Below are 20,259 nucleotides of genomic sequence, written 5' to 3' on the forward strand. Positions count from 1 at the left end.
CGCAAGCCCCATGATCCACTCCCCAGACAGAGGCTGCCCTGTGCCTAATGAGTTTGGTAATCTCAAAACCAATTTGACTTTCTGAGCTCCCTGATTTAGCGCACCAAGATTTTTGGTTTTCGCATTTAAAATATAAATTCTTGTTTTGTTGTCTTTGAGCTTGATATCATGAAATATGTAGTGACTTAGACTAATTGTGGCTACAAACACCACCAACCCGTTGAGGTGTGAGAAGTAAAATTAATCACCACCACCCGCCCCGCCACACACACACACACACACACACATACACACACACACACACACACATTCGCAGATACCATCCAGCACACGAAACAAGACTGGAAGGTGGACGTGGGCTGTGCGTCATTGTGCCGTTCCTGTTCAGGAAGTCAATTTTTATAGACTTTCTTATTCTTGCAGCATCTAATTACAGAACATCGCAATGCAACAGGGATCCAGAGGTGAACTGAATTATTGAAAAAACAGAAGCCAAGAGGGCACAGAAAGCTATTATGTGTACTCGTAATAGATTCACCAAACTCAAGGGTGCTAAGAAATGCAAGCATTTAATTCAGAAGACAAATATCCCCTTTCATAGCCCATGGAAAAAATGCTTTTCCCCCCAAACCTTCCGCAAGCTTTGGTAATTATGTTAGACAAAGGCCAAAAGCGTGGAACAGAGTGCAAGCTCTCTAAAGAAAGATATGTTTATTTGGGTTAAAGTTTAAAGAATTTATCCACTGAAACTGTTCCATACAAAGGTGGCTTATTGTTTTCTACCCAAGTTGTCCCAACACATTAACAGAAGGAGCTGGAAAATACAAAGGTATCCAACCAATGGGTGAGCAGGAATGTGGGTGGGGGTTTGGAAGGATTGAAGGCTGGCTCATCTGACTCTGGGTCCAGTGTCCTGTCCTTTGAGGTAAAACCTTCTAGAGGCATTATTAAAAATATTAAAACATCTTTTGTCTGCATTAGAAATTTTAACTTTCAAACACATGGACTAAAGTTGGGAAGCATAATGCTGTGTTGTGCATTTCAACTGATAAGTATTATACAATGAAGATGTGATCCTTACACAAATTTTAATAGTGAGTGGAAATTTCTTAAAATTAAAAATAGGGAGGGGAAATTCAGTGGATTCAGTTTATGCTTTGATCTTCTGCTTTGAATCATATCAAGAAACTAGTGCAAGAAGGGTTTAAAGGTCCAATGTTGTTGTTCACTAAATATAAGATTATCTCCCTGAGCGAGACATTTCCAAGTGCTTCTTTCATAATTTCTCCAAGTAGCAGAAGTAACCACTGTTCTTGGAGAAGAAAGCTCTGAAATTTGCCAAACCTCGGAAGTCGCGATGGCATCGAGATCTGGGGGGAGGTTTATCCCTCAGTTACCCACCTAGTTCTGACGCACACTTCCAGATTGGGGATAAAGTTTGTTGAGGACTTTCCAGAGAGCATTTTTTACTTCATTGTTTCTGAGGCTATAGATCAAGGGGTTCAGCATGGGAATCACCACCGAGTAAAACACAGAAGCAATTTTGTCGGTGTCCATGGACTGGCTGGAGCTGGGCTGTAGGTACATGAAGATGATAGTCCCATAGAAGATGGTTACGGCAGTGAGGTGGGAGGCACAGGTGGAGAAGGCTTTCTTCCGTCCTTCAGCAGAACGCATCCTTTGAATGGCGATGCATATGGAGAGGTAAGAGATGAGGACGACCAGGAGGGTGAAGAAGACGTTGAAGCCCACGACATAGAAGACAGCCAAGTTGCTGATGCGTGTGTCGGAACATGAGAGAGCCAAGAGTGGAGGACTGTCGCAGAAAAAATGATTAATCTCATGAGAAGCGCAGAACGAGAGTCTAAAGGTGTTCGCAGTGTGAATGGAAGCATTGAGGAAGCCACAGACATAGGAGCCAACAGTCAGGAGGGCACACACACCTGCTGTCATGGTGGTGGTGTAATGAAGAGGCCGGCATATGGCTGCATGGCGGTCATAGGCCATGGAGGCCAGGAGGTAGCACTCGACAGTGGCAAAACCCACAAAGAAGAAGAACTGGGCAGCACAGCCGTTGTAGGAGATGACTTTGTTCCCTGAGTGCAGGGTGGCCACTGTCTTAGGGGCTACCGCTGATGAGTAACCCAGGTCTACGAAGGAGAGGTTACCGAGGAAGAAATACATTGGAGTGTGGAGATGGGGGTCTGAGCAGATGATCACCATCATCCCCCCATTCCCAACCAGAGTGATGAGGTAGATGAACAAAAATACCAGGAGGAGGAGGACCTGAAGATTGGGGTCATCTGTTAATCCCAGGAGGATAAACTCTGTGGCTTCCGTGCTATTCTTCATTGAGGTCAACTTGAATTTCGTCTGGTGATTAAAGAAGAGTCAGTGAAAGAAAGTGTAGGAGGGATTACGGGATGGTATGAAAATAGCAAACCAGTATGTGTCGACAGTGTGTTAGGCACATGCAAGACCCTTCCATTATATCAGAGCACTGAATCCTACGAGGGAGGTGCTACTATACCCATTTTACAGATGAGAAAGTTTAGGCTCGAGGAGCTTAATATTGACTAAAATTACCTAGTCAGTGGGGGTCGGAATCAAAGGTTACACTTTTATATTCCTGAATCCAAAGTCCCATACATTCAGAGTTTGAATTATCCTGCCTGTTTACATCGTATAAAATAAATTATGAAAATTCTAGTAGCATAGTTTTTAAAATTTTATTTATTCCATTTTTAAAAATCAAAAAGAGAGGGGTGCCTCAGTGACTCAGTCAGATAAGCGTCTGACTCTTGGTTTTGGCCCAGGTCATGATCTCAGGGTCCTGGGATTGAGTCAAATCCTGTGGTTGGGCTCCCCAGCTCAGAGGGGAGTCTGCCTTCCCTCTTCCTCTCCCTCTGCCCCTACCCCCTCCTGCACACACACTCTCTCTCTAAAATAAATAAATAAAAATCTTTTTTTAAAAAATCAAAAAGAGAATAGTAAGAAGTAAAAAGTAGAAATCCCTTATTTCTTGTCTTCTTATTCCATTTCCAAGAATATAGCCTCCAAGGAGATTTCCTAACATTTTCCATGCACATATAACTAAATGGTAGTAATCACAGAAGTCATAACAACAGCTCACTATATGCTAGGCTTTACTCATAGTTAACTCATTTAACTCTTTGGGTTTGATCCTGTTATTTTCCTCCCTTCACACAAGGAGAAACTGCATAATGATACCCCACTCCCTCAATTCCAGTTTTTCACCTTTATGGACAGTGCTCCATGATAGAGCATTTTGCTCTCTTCCTTAGATTATTTCCAGTTGACAGTATATTTTATGCTTGCTCTCCTTTTTCTGGCTACTATCTGCTCTTGATATCTAGTAGCTTTTAGATGGGACTGGAAAGCTATAATAATAATAATGATAACGATAATAATAATAATGATAGTAACTATTGTCCAAAGTCACATAACTAAGAAGTCCTGGAAGTGGAATGAAAACCTTGGTCTGTCTGAGGTATTAATCACAACCCTTAATGTCTTTGTGAGTTTATTCTTCAACAGCAATTCAATCGACTTTTATGTATTTATGTGCAGATATAGATGTCCTCACCTCCTATCAGAAATCAGAAATCTTTATTATTAACTCAGGAAACAACAGATGTTAGTGAGGATGTGGAGAAAGGGGAACCCTCTTACACTACTAGTGGGAATGCAAACTGGTAGAGTCACTCTGGAAAACAGTACAGAGGTTCCTCAAAAAGTTAAAAATAGAGCTACCCTCTGACCCAGCAATTGCACTACTAGGTATTTATCCAAAAGATACAAAAATAATGATTCAAAGGGACACACACACCCCACCCCAATGTTTACAGCAGCAATGTCCACAAGAGCCAAACTATGGAAAGAGTCTCGATGTCCACTGACAGATGAATGGATAAAGATGTGGTGTATATATACAATGGAATATTATGCAACCATCAAAAGGAATGAAATCTTGCCATTTGCAATGATGTGGATGGAACTAGAGGGTAATATGTTAAAGTAAAACAAGTCAGAGAAAGACTAATACCGTATGATTTCATTCATATGTGGAAAGAAACAAAACAGGTGAACATAGGGGACGAGAAGGAAAAATAAAATAAGATAAAAACAGAGAGGGAGGCAAAGCATTAGGGACTCTTAACTCTAGGGAACAAACAGGGTTGCTGGAGAGGAGGTGGGTGGGGGATGGGCTAAATGGGTGATGGGCACTAAGCAGGGCACTTGCAATGAGCACGGGGTGTTGTATGTAAGTGACGAATCACTAGATTCTACTCCTGACACGTACGACACTATGTGTTAACTATCTTTGTGATTGATGCCGGTTACTATTCAGTCCTCCCTTCTCTGCTCTCTCAAAGCACTTTAGTCCAGCTTGATTACCACACAATTAGCTGGGCAACCACCCAGCTCCATAACTAGCTCTGAGCCTCTTGGGACCTTTGTCTTCACCGGCTCTGGCCCACCCAGCCTACTGTGGCCCCTTGGCACACATAGATAAATACTTGATGAATGGAACAGAACATCAACAGCAATGTGTTTAAACATTTTTCATGCTACCTAACTCCACAACAAATGGCTTATTGTTCTCTCGTCTAGCTCACCCATGCCTCCTGCCAAAATATTAGCTTAGATTTGTGGTATGAAAAATATTCAGAAACAACAGTGTGAATGGAGCCAGAAGACCTGGGGAAGGGCTTGTGTCCCCATTCGAGTGCTTGGTCTCTCTTGCTGTTGTTTTCCCTCAGCCTGAGGCAATTCCGGGCTTTTCCTGTCCCTGGAAGCAGAGCACGGGGAGGGCTCAGACAAGGGACACTGAGAAAGTGTGGAGGAAGGACAGGAAGGGACAAACAGGGATAAGAAGGGGAAAATGCCTCAGCTTTGCTTGACCTTGGCTTACCTTGGAAAGCAGCTGCGATCTCCAGATTAAGGAGCCTTTTTTTTTTTTTTTTGTATAGTTAATACACCACGTAACGTTAGTTTCAGGTAAACGCCATAGCGATTCAACAATTCTATACAATACACTATGCTCACCACTAGGAGCCTTTCTTACAGCACCAAACAAGGAGATTGCCAAACCTGTCCTGTCTGGGTGAGGGCTACACACCCCAGTGCTGTGCGCGGGTCACAAGGACGGGCTCAGCCAGCCTGTGAAACGCTACTGGACAGGAACCAGCATCACCACCCCACTCCTTGTTTTCCAGTGTTTCCCCTTTACAATGTTCCAGTGAATACCCCTGCACATGACTCCTCCTTCTTTTCTTTTTCCTTAGGATAAATCCTACGATTGTATATTTTTCATCCGCTCTTGCTTATTGATAGATTCCCATCCCATAATGTCCCAACTAACTTTCCAAACTGTAGCACTTTCCATTACGTTGATCCAGTCCTTTGATTTTTTTTTCCTTTTGACTTTTGGCATGTGCTTGTTCTCTATAATTTCGCCATTACAATATCTTATCATCTGGGATAGGCAATTTCTTGATCTTACATATTAAACCCTGAGGTATGTAGTACCCCTTGAGATCACACAATTACTAAGTTGCAATATCTATGCAAGGCCCCAAGGCAGGATTTCTCAACCTGCCTGTTACTGACCTTATGGGCTGAACAGGTCTTTGGTTGCAGGTGAAAGAAGGGGGTAGGGGTGGGGGGCTGTCCTACGAAGTGTAGGATGTTGAGCAATATCTCTGGCCTCCGCCCACCAGTTGTGACAACCAACAATGCCTCCAGACACTCCCAAATGCTTCAAATGTTCCCGGGGGCGGGGGCATTGTCCCCAGTTGAGAACCACACTTCTAGAGTTTATAAAACTCTATTTGTGTTCAGTTGTTCTACATTTAATCGCAATTCCATGAGTCACATATACTATACATCTTACAGCACGTGCACATACACATAAAAAACACCTATATTCATGTACAAATACATACATGAAGAAACTAAGACTTAATGAGATAAAGCGGTTAGGTCAAGGTTTGGAGCTCCAGCCAAATATCACCGCTCATTGGTGGAGGGAGACCAGGAAGGGAAAACCACTTATTACGCACTGTGATCCTTTGACTAACAAGAACTTCACCCTCCTAGCTCACAAACCAACCTCTTCCACAACCCAAGAGAGGATAAACAACCTGGAAAAACTCCAAGAATGAAAGGCCGCTGAAAGCATGGATTCTGAATTCTATTCCAAAGCACCTTCTCAAAACATGTGCTTGATCAATTTCCTTGGTCAGAACTGACCACTCGATTATATTCACCTAAGCTGTAGTTATCACACACTCCCTCTACTGAACTGCCCCAGACAGACATCTTCATATGTTAGCAATTAATATGCAAGGCATTTTCTATGTTCTCATGATGGACAACCCTTTCCATTATGCATTGCAGTCACTGTTGATTAATGTGTCTGGACCCAGAGCAGCAAAGAAAAATCTGGAGGCTTCTTTTCCCCAGCGCCATCCCTGAAGGGTTTCAAGGCCAGAACCCAAACCGCATGGTGCTCCTGCCATGGTATTTCTCTTACCCAAGTCCTCAAAAGGCCTAAAAGAAATGTTGGAAGGAACCTTGAAAGAATAAAGACGTTTTGAAATATTTGAAGATAATATGGGATAGACCACTTTCTTTAAGAAATAAGAAATAAGAGAGTGTGTTGAAACCTGAAAAACATTAAAACTTGAGGAATTTTAGAAGCTTAAACCACCAAGATAGAGAGTCTGGAAATAAAAGTTTCATCCAGTTGTTTCTAAAGGGGTTTGAAGACTCAGCCCTGGGCATCACATCCATTTTGGGGAGTTCCAAAGAAGGTTCTCAATGGAAAAGGACTGGACTGAATTTCACGAAGAAAGAGACAAGGTCTGTCACTGTTTTGCACATCGTTATTCACCGTCTACACTGGCACCAGGCACACGCTACGCTCTTCTATATTTGTTGAATGAATGGATGAATGAATGGACTAGAAGCTCAACAGTTGAGTTAGAATAATAGTTTTAACATTTACTAGCTGGGCAACTGTAGGCAAGTCAATTTCCCTCTACCAATAGAGGATTCAGTAAGATAAAATATGGAAAAATCCAGCCACTCTGTGGTCTTTGGTAGGTGTTCAGTACAAACCAATTTCTTTCTTTTTCTGTTAACTGTTGATCAATCGACAAACATGGCTTCTGGGTTTTATTAACACCGACTGGTATCAGTATTCTATCTGGCCATGACTATGTCCGTTTCTGTTTAAGACAAGGTGTGCCATGGGGCGCCTGGGTGGCACAGCGGTTAAGCATCTGCCTTCAGCTCAGGGCATGATCCTGTCGTTATGGGATCGAGCCCCACATCAGGCTCCTCCATTATGAGCCTGCTTCTTCCTCTCCCACTCCCCCTGCTTGTGTTCCCTCTCTTGCTGGCTGTCTCTATCTCTGTCAGATAAATAAATAAAATCTTTAAAAAAAAAAAAAAAAAGACAAGGTGTGCCAAATAGCTAAATTGTGGAAGGAGCCGAGATGCCCTTCAACAGAAGACTGGATTAAGAAGATGTGGTCCATATATACAATGGAATATTACTCAGCCATCAGAAAGAACGATTACCCAACATTTGCAGCAACACAGACGGGACTGGAGGAGATAATGCTAAGTGAAATAAGTCAAGCAGAGAAAGACAATTATCATATGGTTTCACTCATTTATGGAACATAAGAAATAGCAGGGAGATCGGTAGGAGAAGGAAGGGAAGAATGAAGGGGGGGTAAACAGAAGGGAGAATGAACCATGAGAGACTGTGGACTCTGGGAAACAAACTGAGGGCTTCAAAGTTGGGGGTGGTGGTGAATGGGATAGGCCGGTGATGGGTAGTAAGGAGGGCACGTATTGCATGGTGCACTGGGTGTTATACGCCAATAATGAATCATGGAACACTACATCAAAAACTAAGGATATACTGTATGGTGACTAACATAACGTAATAAAAAATTATTATAAAAAAAAAAAAAGACAAGGTGAGCCAAAATTACCTATGGGAGGCTCACTCCGTCTCCATGTTTTATGAGCTGTGGCAGAGGAGAATGAAGAAAATAGAATTGAGTCATTTTTAATACCTACTTCTGAACCCCCTTCTCCTAGACAAACCCGTTATTTTCACCCACCTGTGAAGAATGCTGCTTTAGAAAAGGTCAGGGAAAACATACCTGGTTCCTGGGGAATTATGAGATCTCAGTTCAGAACTAACCGCCTTCAAGCACCAGACTTTTTGAATCTGAAAAAGGAAAGCAAAGCTGTTTAGTCTCTGAGAACCTCAGATTTCAAATAGTAGAAGATTTCCTCAGGCTATGTGGTAAAAGTGTAAAGGCAGTTGGGCTGGGTTTACAGTTTATTTCAGAGCCCAAGCGAATATAGCAAACTGTGAGGGGGCCGGGGCCAACCAGGAGCTGGCCGCCAGGCAGATGTGGGATCCTCTGGAGAGACGTTCCCCCAAGGTCCCAACCCCAACCCAGGGCTCAGGCAAACAAGCCATCAAAACGCCACTTTCCTGAGGGAATGAAACAGTGGCGTGATGCGGAAGAGCCTTCAGGCCCCAGGGGGGCCCCAGTTCTTCAAGCACAGGCGAAAATTATTGATCTCAAGTTCCATCAAAAATATCTTCAAAGGAGCTGGACAGTCCAACTGTCCTTCCTCAGCCCACAGATTTCTTGTGGGTACTGGGATTTGGCTCTTTCTCTGAGACTAAATGGGGAGAACTTTTTTTTTTTAAGATTTTATTTATTTATTTGACAGAGATAGAGACAGCCAGCGAGAGAGGGAACACAAGCAGGGGGAGTGGGAGAGGAAGAAACAGGCTCATAGTGGAGGAGCCTGATGTGGGGCTCGATCCCAGAACGCCGGGATCACGCCCTGAGCCGAAGGCAGACGCTTAACCGCTGTGCCACCCAGGCGCCTAAATGGGGAGAACTTTTTCAATGCCAAATGTAGATGATAAACTTCAGAATCTCCACATTACCTCAGCTCGGCTCGGACTGAAGAGCTCCAAGTTCCGAGGAGCTCTGTGGATCAAAACAGTTGCAGGAAGTTTTTCTTCCCCAACCAATCTGGTTTTCAATGGGCGCTAACGTGGAGCTGACAGGAAGCGGATTCTATTTCAGCCCCTCCTGAATTGTCAGATAGTAGGTGCTTCCTCTGGGTCCGGCCCTCGTTACCTACATGTGTTAGTCCACTTAAAGTTCGCACAACTCTACAAGAAATGCATTTCCTTTCCAATTTCACAGGTATGAAAACTTCAGTATATACCTGCGGCCCAGGTCTTGTTTTCGAATAATGTTTTCCAAGAGAAGGAACAAGGGCTCCTTGGAGAAATGACTGGTTTTAGAACCAGAATATACCAGACAAACCCGGGGCCCCTTGTGGTTCCAGCGAGGACAAGCTCAAGGCTGTCTGACTCAGAGTCCATGTACTTTTACACTTTTTGCTGTACAGCTCCTGTGGGAGTCACTGTGGAAGAGCGGGGATGCTCTCAGAATCCAGAAAAGCGTCCTATTTCTCATAGGGTCGCACAAATGCCTGTTCCCGTCAAGTTGGCTACACCAGCGAAACTTATTTACTTTTTTCTTCATGAAAAAATGTTCATGGAAAAATTTCCTGTTAGAACAAATTGAAAAAAAAAATTTTTTTTATAAAAAAAAAAAAGAAATAAGAAATGGCCAAATAGGTGACAAGTTAGGTCAAATGAGACCAAGGAGTTTTTGTGCCGCTCTTGGAATTTTGTAGCCTCTAATCCCCTGACCCACACATCCAACTCTGTAGACTCGATTCCTCCTTATTATTTTATTTGATCAATACAGCAACCAAGGGGAAAATAGAGAGAGAAGGGGGAGAGATGAAGAAAGTGAAGAGAGAAGAAGAGCAAGAAGGAGGAAGAGGAGGAGAAGGAGGGTGAGAGGGGGGAGAAGGGGGAGAAAGGGAGGAAGAGGAGGAAAAGAGGGGGAAGAAGGGGAAGAGGGGGAAGGAGAGGAAGAAGAGGAAAGAGGAGAAGGAAAAGAAGAAGGAGGGGAAGGAAGGGGAAAGGGAGGAGGAGAAGAAGAAGAAGAGGAGGAAGAAGAGAAAGAGGGAGAGGAAAGGAAGGAGAAGAAGAAAAGGAAGAGAAGGGGAGAGAAGACAGAAGGGCGGAGGAGGAAAGCAGAGAAAACTTCACTTCTGGACCAATATTAACAACTGAGATAATCTAGCCAAAACACCTGGCTCTATAAAATATTTTAATACTCTTCTTTATCAGTGTTTAATATTTTAAAAATTACACAGCTGAAAATGAAGACTATTATCATGATGGAGTGGAATGGTCCTGGGTAGTGGTGAGTGAGAGCCCTGCTTACCGAATGGACACCTCAGATACATGGTCACTTTGAGCCTCATCAGCTTCTCACGGCACTGAATGTGTCTTCTTCATTTTCCCTCTGGAACACCCTTGAGTCCCCCAGGGAATATGTCTGCTTTGACTTCTCTGCCTCCTTCAGCAGTTATTCCCCTCACAAGATTAAATAGTGGCTTCACATCCAAATAGTTATACCTTGGGATTTCAGAAAAATGAAGGGCAAGAAAGGGGCCAATCTGACTTGGGGGCTAGCTAGTTCAAGCCCAGCCAGCCTCGTCTCCCATCCATCTCTGAGTTAATGCCGCCACCTTGCGGCCATTTCATTTCTTCCGTGTGATGAGCCGTTCCCAGGGGTGCTGGCTGGGAAGGAGGGCTGGTCTTCATTAAGTTAGAGTCAGGAAGCTGCTAGTCTGTCTAAAAAGTTAATTTCATGGACACAGCGCATGTCAGCACATTTTATGAACTAAGAGATCACTGGGTGTATGGCACACAAAACACCAAAGCCCAGAGGGGACAAGCACAGCCCCCCCAGGCACCTGCGTGGGTTCAAATCCCAGCTCTCCCCACTAATGCCTGGAAGGCTCATAAAGTCCGTTAGCCTCTCCATTCCTGGATTTCTCATTACAGGGCTGTTGTGAGAATTAATTAAGTTAATGGATGCAAAGTACTCAGAATACTAAGCACCGTATAAATGTGTGTTATTTTGTAAATATCTAATTTTCTCCAGGAGTAAACAGACTCATAGAGGTGACGTGATCTGCCTAAAGCCAGGCCGCTGATCAGCAGCGTAATGGAAACCCAGGGCTCTAAAACTCCTGGCTTATGTCTATCCACTGACTCCCCAGAATTTCCTGAGCTTCTGTCGACTCCTGAGCCCCACTCAGGTACCTGCATTCTCTGAGGGTGATATCTCTCCCCTCCTTTGTTGAGAGGAGGCCATCTGACGTTAGCTTCGCCTCAGCCACGTCTTGAATCCATCCTGCCTCCTTCCACCTTCCTATCTTAGAGCGTCTTTCCTCTTTTCTGGGGTGGTCCCCTCCATTCACATACTGTTGATCCTGCCTCAACTTACTTTTATGAGATCTCACTACAACAATTACTGCCCATTCTCTATGCCCTCGCTTCCTCACTCCTACCCCATTTGTCCACAAACATGGCTAAGCCAGCCATCCCTTCCCCCAAAACTCTCAAAAGGCTTTCTCCCACCCTAACAGACCCTTGTGCTACCCCAGGGCCTCTACCATCAAAATTTATGAAGGGTGGTTTCCCTCATCTGCCATTCTATCCTCCTTCCATTGTAGCTTCAACTACCCCTCTGCTTCCACAGAAACAATATTCTTATAGGTCACTCCAGAGCCGGCTTCACAGACACACATCCAGTGTAGTCATGCAGGGCCCTGTGTTAAGAAGGCCCCATTCTAGGGGTTTAATGCTCTGCAGTTCACATCGTCAAATTATTAATAATCTTATCTTCGATTCTGTGCTTTGTAACTAAAATCCAGTGGGACGATGGAGCTGAGCTTGGAACCTCCACTCAGGCATGGCCCTCCCCCACTGCCTCCCACTCTCTTCAGTCCACCATGTTCAAAACCATGATGGCGCTTGCTGCCAACAGGATAACGTGCAGCCTCAGCCATCTGATGTTCAAAGCAAACTAGTCCCCACCAACCTTTTCAGCTTGACTTCTCTTCATAACCACGGTGCATTCTACCTTTTATCCTCACAAGCCCCAAAATGGCTACCACAAGCGTGTGGCCCAAAGGAGATCCACAGACAAGCTCCTTTCTCCACCTGCCACACCATACACACTTCCCCCTTCGCCTTACTTCATGCTTTCCGCTCTGGTTAGAATGCTCAGTTTTATCTCTTTCACTTACAAGTTCAAATGAAAGCCATCTCCACCGTGAAGTTTTTCTCTGGGGTTATGGAAAACCTGTGTGGCCTTCTATGTACAACACTTTCCCAAAGTGCCTTATAATATTTGGTTCTGAATATTTTCTGTCTCCTTTTGTTTCCTTTCTCAGAAGTTAATGCAGGTAGCCCCCAACTTAGGATGGCTCAATTCATGACTTTTCGACTTTATGATGGTGTGAAAGTGATACGCGTTCAGGTGAAAGCGATATGCATTCAGCTGAAAGCATACTTCGAATTTTCAATGGTCATTTTTTTTCCCGGGCTAGTGATATGTGGTACAATCCTCTCTCGGGATGCGGGGCTGGGGCAGCGAGCCGCAGCCCCCGTTAGCCCTGCCATCACAAGTGTCAACCACTGATACGCCCACAACCATTCTCTACCCACACAACTATCTGGTCACTCTCAGTACAGAATTTAATAAATTGCATGAGACAGGCAACACTTGGTTATAATGCAGGCCTTGCGTGAGATGCTTTTGCCCAGCTGGGGGCTAATGTCATTGTCTGAGCGCAGGCAAGGTAGGCTGGGCTAAGCAGGGATCGTTGGTAGGCTAGATGTACGACTTACATTTACAATATTTCCCACTTTAGTTGAGTTTATCCAGACGTAGCCCCATTGGAAGTCAAGAAAAATTTCTACTCTCTCTTCTGCCACCCCACATCCCTATGTCTTTCAAGACCATGTTTTCAGGGAAGAAATTATCCTGCATGGACAAGTTCATATTAGGACTGAACGTGTGACCATTCCTAGACTGTAAGCCCCTTGAGGAGAGAGACTGTGTCTTATGCCTCTTAGGCTACTTCCTGGAACCTGGAACAGTGCCTGTAGACGGTGGGGGCCTACTGAATTATATAAATGCCACTGGATTCTCTATTTAGTACATTGGATGAGGCACAGAGATCTAGGCACAGAAATGTCACCTGAGGAGCTCACGTATGAAAAATGTATTTGTCCTTAACTCACCAGACGTGGTAGTTTTAAAAAAGCACCGTGTGATTCTCGTTAAGAATAAAAATGGAAATGGGCACCTGGCTGGCTCCGTAGGTAGAGAGTACTTGACTCTTGATCTCAGTCACAAGTTCGAGCCCACGTTAGGCATGGAGCCTACTTAAAAAGGGGGCGGGGAAATAAAAATGGCAAATTACCTCTTTGTAAGTTGGTAAACCTTGAAGGTTTATTTGTTGGTGAAAAATAAAAAGGAACTGTTTAAACTGGTGCCTTGAAATACATCTCCCACCCTTGAAAAGGAAACCAACATCCGTCCTATCGCAGCGCGTTTCCATATATAAACACATAGAAGATGAACATTCCTCATTCCTAAGGCTAACACTCTCATCTGGGCTCTTGCCCCCACCTCATCTGTCTCCTGCAGAACGTGGTTTAATCAAATTTTCATCTTAAATCTTCATATTCATCTTAATCTTCACCTCAACCTCCAGCATCCTCATTGCTGTGACCCTCGTCCTCTCAGCACACAAACATCCAGAAAATACTTCTCCACTCGGCTTACTCTTAAAGCAACCTCTCTCACTCACCTTTCCTTTCCACAAAACATCTCAAAAGAGATGTTCGTGTTCATGGAATGAATGAATAAATGATCAAAATTCAAGGGATGGTGCACAAGGTAACAGAACGAGCGACCAGCCGAGTTGGAGGGAAACCCACACCCGAAGGCAAGCCCCCCATCCCAAAGTTGTCCCAAGTGAACCATGACTTCTTGCGTTACCTCAAAGAAATTGGGATTTCCACACAACAAGCGGAAATCATTATATACTATATATACATTCGTCAAGACCATGGAGGCCAACAGGAATATCACTTCAAAGGTTGGTTACCAAGATGAAGCCGAGATCACTCTTCAGCAAATAATGTCTCGGGGTGCTAATGTGGAAAAGGGAGTAGTTGTTTTGGGGAAGAATGAACTTTCATCTTCAGAGCGGAAAGTGAGAAAATAAAATGGGAACTGCATCTGTTAAAAGAATTACTGGATGAAGTAATTAAAATCTGAACAGAGAGTAAGTTTGACTTCAACTTAGAAAGAAGCAGAGTAAAAGAATTGTGTTCATTGAATGAAAGGAAGCTTCTGGAAGTGAAGACAGACATGGTGGTATTTCATGCCAAGCAAGATCCCACCCTCATCCAGACAGACAGGAAGATAGACCCTGTGGTTGCCAGCCTCAAAACCACACTCCAGTCACACAAGCTTGATAATATTAAATATTTAGCGGGTCTGTATTTACCTGCCTATTGGTGGCTCTGGGATTTTATCGCCTGTGGATATAATAAGGTGTCTATTTTTTTAAAAAGATCAAAAGTTGCCCATTGGTGAGTTTGGGATTAGCTAACAGAGTGGCATCACCAGAAAGCATGTAGAATTGTATCTTTGCCACTGTATTCTTTGAAGTAATGCTTTGGACTGATTTATGCCCCCATAAAATTCCTATGTCAAAGCCCTAATCTCCAATGTGTCTGTGTTTGGAGAAGGAGCCTTTAAAGAGGTAATTAAGGTTAAATGAAGTCAGAGCGTGGGGACCCAATGCAATAGGACTGGTGTCCTCACAAGAAGAGGAAGAGATACCAGGGAGGCACGTGGCCAAAGGGCCATGTGAGGACACAGTGAGAAGGTGACCATCTGAAAGCCAGAGAGAGAGGCCTCAGGAGAAACCAAAACTAGTGACCCCTTGAGCTTGGACTTCCCGCATCCAGAACTGTGAGAAAACACATTTCTATTGTTTAAGTCACCTCGTCTGATGTTTTGTCATGGTAGCCCCAGCAGACTGATCGAAGTAATGATGATAAGGATTTTCCTGGGTATTTCCCTTGAATTATGATTAGGCCACGGACAGGCAGTGAAAATCATAACACTGGACGGTTCCTGAACTTCCTCCCTGTGGCTCTGCTTCCTTAACCCAGGTTCGCTGTTTTCTATCTGTGGCGAGCAGCTAACTGGATGGATTCCGTGTGCCGTGGAAATCACTCACTTGCGAGCATTGCTTTGTCAATATGTTGCTGCAGAGGAAGATTATGGGCTCAAATTCAAGCTCTTCTAATCTCCCAGCATTTTCAATTCCATCAGCTTTCATCCTGAGCCTTAAAAAAGATTTCTAAAATCACACAGAAACAACGAAAAGCCTGCGATGGTTTCACAGTCTCCATGGCAATACCAGAGAAGGAAGTGATGTTGACTTCACGTCGTTCTTGGACTCTTTGTCAAAGCCTTTTATGTATGGTTTTGGGTGGTTTACAAAGCCCTTTTTCCACTTATTATCTTGCTTAATCCTCACGGCAGACCCGTGTGGGAGGTATTATTCCCTACATTTAGCCTATTATGAAACAGATTTGGAAAAGATAAGTGGCTTAACCAAGGTTTACATAGTTTGCTAAGTGGAAGAATCAACATTTGAACTTTGATTTGTCTGGTGCCAAAGCTACCGTTCTTGATACTACAACCAAAAACGGCCCAGGCTACGGCGGTGGATCACTTTCCTGCCCTGGTGCCCTCACTTGTCTCCTGAAAATGTACCGGCCCGGCCATATTTCTGAGATGGGCTTTCCATCGTTGATGTAGAGCCTCAGTCTAAGAGCCAGTGTCCCAAGCAAAGACGAGGCAAACTTTCGTCTGGTTCTAGTGTTACCATAAAAATGGAGTGACCTCTTTCATGTAATTGATCATTTTTTTCCATAGGTAAACTGGAAATAATAATCCTTGCCCCCTCTCCTCCTCAATCCCCTCTACCACTTACTACACTAGATGAAATTCATTAAGCTTCCCAGACCTGGCAATATTTTAGAGCTTTGCAAACAAAGGTGTTCTTTCAAAGTATTATGATGATGAGTGAATGGAAGAACTCTCTAATGAGCTTACATGCTGACCCCTTCGTAACTTCCTCAACAGACGCTGTGAGTTCCCCACCCATATCTGTTGGCATTGGCTGCTAGGTGCACACTGGTGGTCTTTGAAAGCTTTCAAGCACCTGGGACTTAGATGAAGGGCTTTCTTTGGCCACAGAAACAAGTCCAGCTTGCTTGGGGCAAGTGGGGCAGCCTAGAGGACGCAGAGGTGGGGTAGTGGCATTGGTTGACATCCCATGGGTCCCACAATAGATTCCAGAGATCTCGAGAACACTGAGCTCCACCTTCCCGCTCATAGCTCTCACCTGTTCATCAGTGCACACTGAACTGGCCTGCTTCCCTTTGCTGTCTCATTTTCCCTTCTCTCCTACATATATACCCAGAGATCCCCTCCTCAACAGATTATTGCACACAAGTCCCAGCCTTGGGGTCCACTTCTAGGAAAACCCAAACTCAGAGACACTCCAAAATAAGTAATAGCTACCCCTCGCAGTTTGTATAGGGGATTAAGTGAGTGACAGACAACCCACTCCCCCCATCCCCACTGCCTTTCTTTACCTCACAGAGAGCGTGTTGTAGGTCACCTTCTTCTTACCCATGTTTCTTCCCTTGCTGGAAGCTCTGGAAATTTCACCTTGCCTAACTCACAAGTTTCCTTACATACATATCCTATAATTTTCTCCCTTCCCACTTTCCCTGCCTTTCAAAATTTTCAGATTATTTTAGGAAAATGTCTCTCCTTCCAAGCTCCTCACTTTACTTTTGAGCCTCTAATATTTCTTAACTCACGTCTGAAAATGCAAGAGCACCTGGAGAGAGAAAGTCATATTTTCCAAGTGTCATTGAACATAATGAAAATCACCACCGTCAACCTCCAAAGCACTGAAAAGTGTCCTAAGATCCTCTCTCAGAACCACTATAAATGTCTTCTTTCTCTTCCTCGACCTCTTGTAAACCCAATTTTTGTCAAGTACCAAACTTTCAGGATAAAGGGAAATCCAATTCTCTAAAACTTTTCTAAATTTTCTTCCTTTTTTTTGTTTGCAAGTAAAACAAGATTTTTCTAAAACTATTTTCCTTATGAATACACAGCATTACAGTAACATTAAAGCTGTAATCGTTTTCTCTGGGTGAGCACTAGATAAAGCAGCACATTAAACATGATTTCCAACATGTTTTTGCATAGAGAATGACAGCACCCTCTCCTCCCTTCTTCCTCTTAGAGATACTGATACACATTACTCAGCTTTACTAACAACTTGGACAGGAATAAGAAGTTTGTATGTTAAGTATACAGCTATCCACGGGATGCCTCAGACCTAAAATACGAAGTGTTTCCTTGTGCTCTCACGTAAGAAGCATTGGGGAGATCAGATATTTGTCTGGAAGTTTTGCATGTGACGTGCATTGTACATACAGTGCCACTGTTGGGTTTGTCCATTTATCCATTATTTCACAAGACTTCGGTCTATAAAGGAGAGAATATGTCTGTTCTGCTTACACAATTCTTTGGCGACAGTATTCCAGCTCAAATCAGTTTAGCAAAAAAGAGGATTTATTTGATCATATAACTTCCCAGTCTGGGGTTAAGGGGTCGATATGGTAGGATTGAGTGGCTCCAGAAAAGAAGGCATGGCTTATTTATTTATTTATTTTTAGAATTTACTTATTTATTTAAGAGAAAGAATGGGGCGGGGAGAGGGAGAGAGAATCCCAAGCAGACTTCCTGACTGAGCGTGGAGCCTGACTCTGGGCTCGATTTTACAACCCTGAGATCATGACCTGAGCCCAAATCCAGAGTCCGACGCTCAACCAGCTGAGCTATTCAGGTGCTCCAAGACATGGCCTCTTCATGACTCAGCAATTCTTTCCTCTATGCTGGCTTCTCTCTCTCAGGTAGACTCCCCACAAGTGACCATAAAGATATATCTCCGCAGCAATGGGTTTTTATTATGGTCACAGCTAGAATCTCAACCACATGCGAATACCTCTTTCCCAATAAACCCAGCAAAGGTCCTGGGGGAAATCTAGTTGGCTTTGCTTGGGTCAGGTGACTATTCTTGATCCAATCACCTTGCAGAAGAACAAAACACACACCGGTCAGGCCTGAGATGTGTGTCCGTCCCGGGAGCTAAGGGATGGACAGCCCCACCTAACCACCCGGGCCAAAGATGGGAGCAATGTGGTTCTCCCATTCAATTTCACATCCCCAATTACGTCCAGTCATAGGACATAACTTAGGTTTAATTAAGTTGACATACTTTAAGTCAAGTTCAAAGGAAGTAAAGTCCTCTTTGAGCTCTTGGTCTGCTCATGCTGAGCTATAGGAGTTCTTCCACCAGCACCTGTGACCTGAGACATCTTCTCAGTGGAACTGGAGAAGTTATCCCGGGCCAAAGGGTTCCTGCTAGAATACAGTCTTTGTTGAGATGTGGTGACATTCAAAAATAGGAGGGAAGAAGAGTCGCTCAGCAGGATGCCAGCAGGTCTGTTCAACTGTCCAGAATCCACGATCCATGAACCTAAATGCAGTTAGGACATATCTTCCCACAGAAAATTAATTTAGCTACCATGCGTTTGCCATATCCAGGAAGGAGAAAGCTCTTACATAAACTGTCTCATTACTTACAGAATAAATTTGAGACATTGCTGCCTCCTGGCAAAGTTATAAATTTGCAACAAGCACAACTAAGCCCCAGCTCTTATCTGAGATTTCTTTCTTTCTCATCCAGTGGATCCCAGCATATTTCCATCTCTCCTTTGAGCTCTGGGTTCTCAGCACCTAGGTGCTGCCCTAATAGTGAGTTCCACCTGGTAACACAGCCTCCACAGTATTTAGGGGGTAGGTGGTCACTTTTTCAGCCCCATGTGTGAGTGGCTGCCACCACTGCCCTTCTTCGTAGGCACCTGCTCATGCCCAAGACACTTGCCCCTAAAGAAAGTTGTCACTCCTAGTCTTTATTTCAGCTGGAAGAGCTCCCTCTTCAGATTCCTAGACTGAAGCTGCTTTTGATGCTTCTTAATGCTGTATCTGTAGGCCAGTATCTCTGGCCCTGGTCTTCATGACACCATCATTCCTGGCTCTCTTCTGCTTCGGACTTCTGTTAAGTTCTCAGACATGTTCCCTTGCGGCACTAGAGATATCTGCTTGCTTACCTTCTGTATTACCTTGAAACTCAGAAATGCTTTAATATTTTTGTTTTCGAATATACAGTCCTACAAATTTGAGATTCATGACCCCCTCCTTACCAGTACCCAGATTTTTAAAGTAGGCACATCTCCTCCGTACAGCCCTTGTGCTTTCAGGAACTTAGCCCTGCCCCTAACTCTAGGAATGGTCTGGTTTGTCTTAAGCCAAGCTGCATAATCCATTCTCCCAGTAAAAATTACTGGTGAGTAATGACCTAAGCTGCTCCAAGTGAGGATGAATCTCAGGACTTTCACTTGCAAAGCTGGGGAAAAGGGCTCTTCCTCCCTCTACTGGTCATGAAAGAGACAGCATGTGGCTGGTAGCCATCCTTCCACCGCAGAAGTACCTGCTGGAACTTGTATGGAAAAGTCATTGTTGTCCTCCACCTTGGAGGACTCTATACTTATTCCAAAGAATAACCGGCCAAATGAATTGAGAAGTTTCTCTTTGAGAAATAGATATAGAGATTGAGATATAGGTATAATGCTCACTGGTGGGAAAGCCCCATTCCTTCAAGGTGGATTTTATTTTTTCAAAGCTAGAAGTTACTCGGAACCAAGAGTAAACAAGTAGACGATCAATTTGAGCAACAGTATTTCTCGTGTGTGTGTGTGTGTGTGTGTGTGTGTGTGTGTGTGTGTGTTTTAAGGAAACTTCTTTTGAATGGTTTCCTTGCTGCTAAAACGCCCTGAATGCAGCCTCCCCTTCTTGAGTAAATATTACCACTTACATTCGTTGTAAGGAGAAAAAGTCTTCACTTCTTAGTTGCACCTGGTCAACACTGCCTTTTCTCTGACTTTTTAAATATATAGATTCTATCGATATCTCAAAATAGCCAATCCTCAAAAAAAAAAAAAAAGTTAGCACCCGAACATTCTTAAGGGCTAAAACCTCAAGTGGACTTAGTCGGAGTGCCGAGGCA

General features: G+C 43.9%; 1 protein-coding gene and 1 pseudogene across 1 annotated transcript; one reads left to right on the forward strand and one right to left on the reverse strand.

The window, feature by feature from the left end:
• Positions 1–1,401: 1,401 nt before the first annotated feature.
• On the reverse strand, positions 1,402–2,355 carry LOC113246417 (olfactory receptor 5B21). The gene has a single exon (XM_026487028.4). The coding sequence runs from the start codon at positions 2,350–2,352 to the stop codon at positions 1,402–1,404; it is 951 nt and encodes a 316-aa protein (XP_026342813.1). The 5' UTR covers positions 2,353–2,355.
• Positions 2,356–13,907: 11,552 nt separating this feature from the next.
• Positions 13,908–14,578, forward strand: LOC113246516 (mitochondrial calcium uniporter regulator 1-like; annotated as a pseudogene).
• The last annotated feature ends 5,681 nt before the right edge of the window (positions 14,579–20,259 follow it).

This window comes from Ursus arctos, unplaced genomic scaffold (genome assembly GCF_023065955.2).
Source record: "Ursus arctos isolate Adak ecotype North America unplaced genomic scaffold, UrsArc2.0 scaffold_23, whole genome shotgun sequence".
Taxonomy (NCBI): domain Eukaryota; kingdom Metazoa; phylum Chordata; class Mammalia; order Carnivora; family Ursidae; genus Ursus; species Ursus arctos.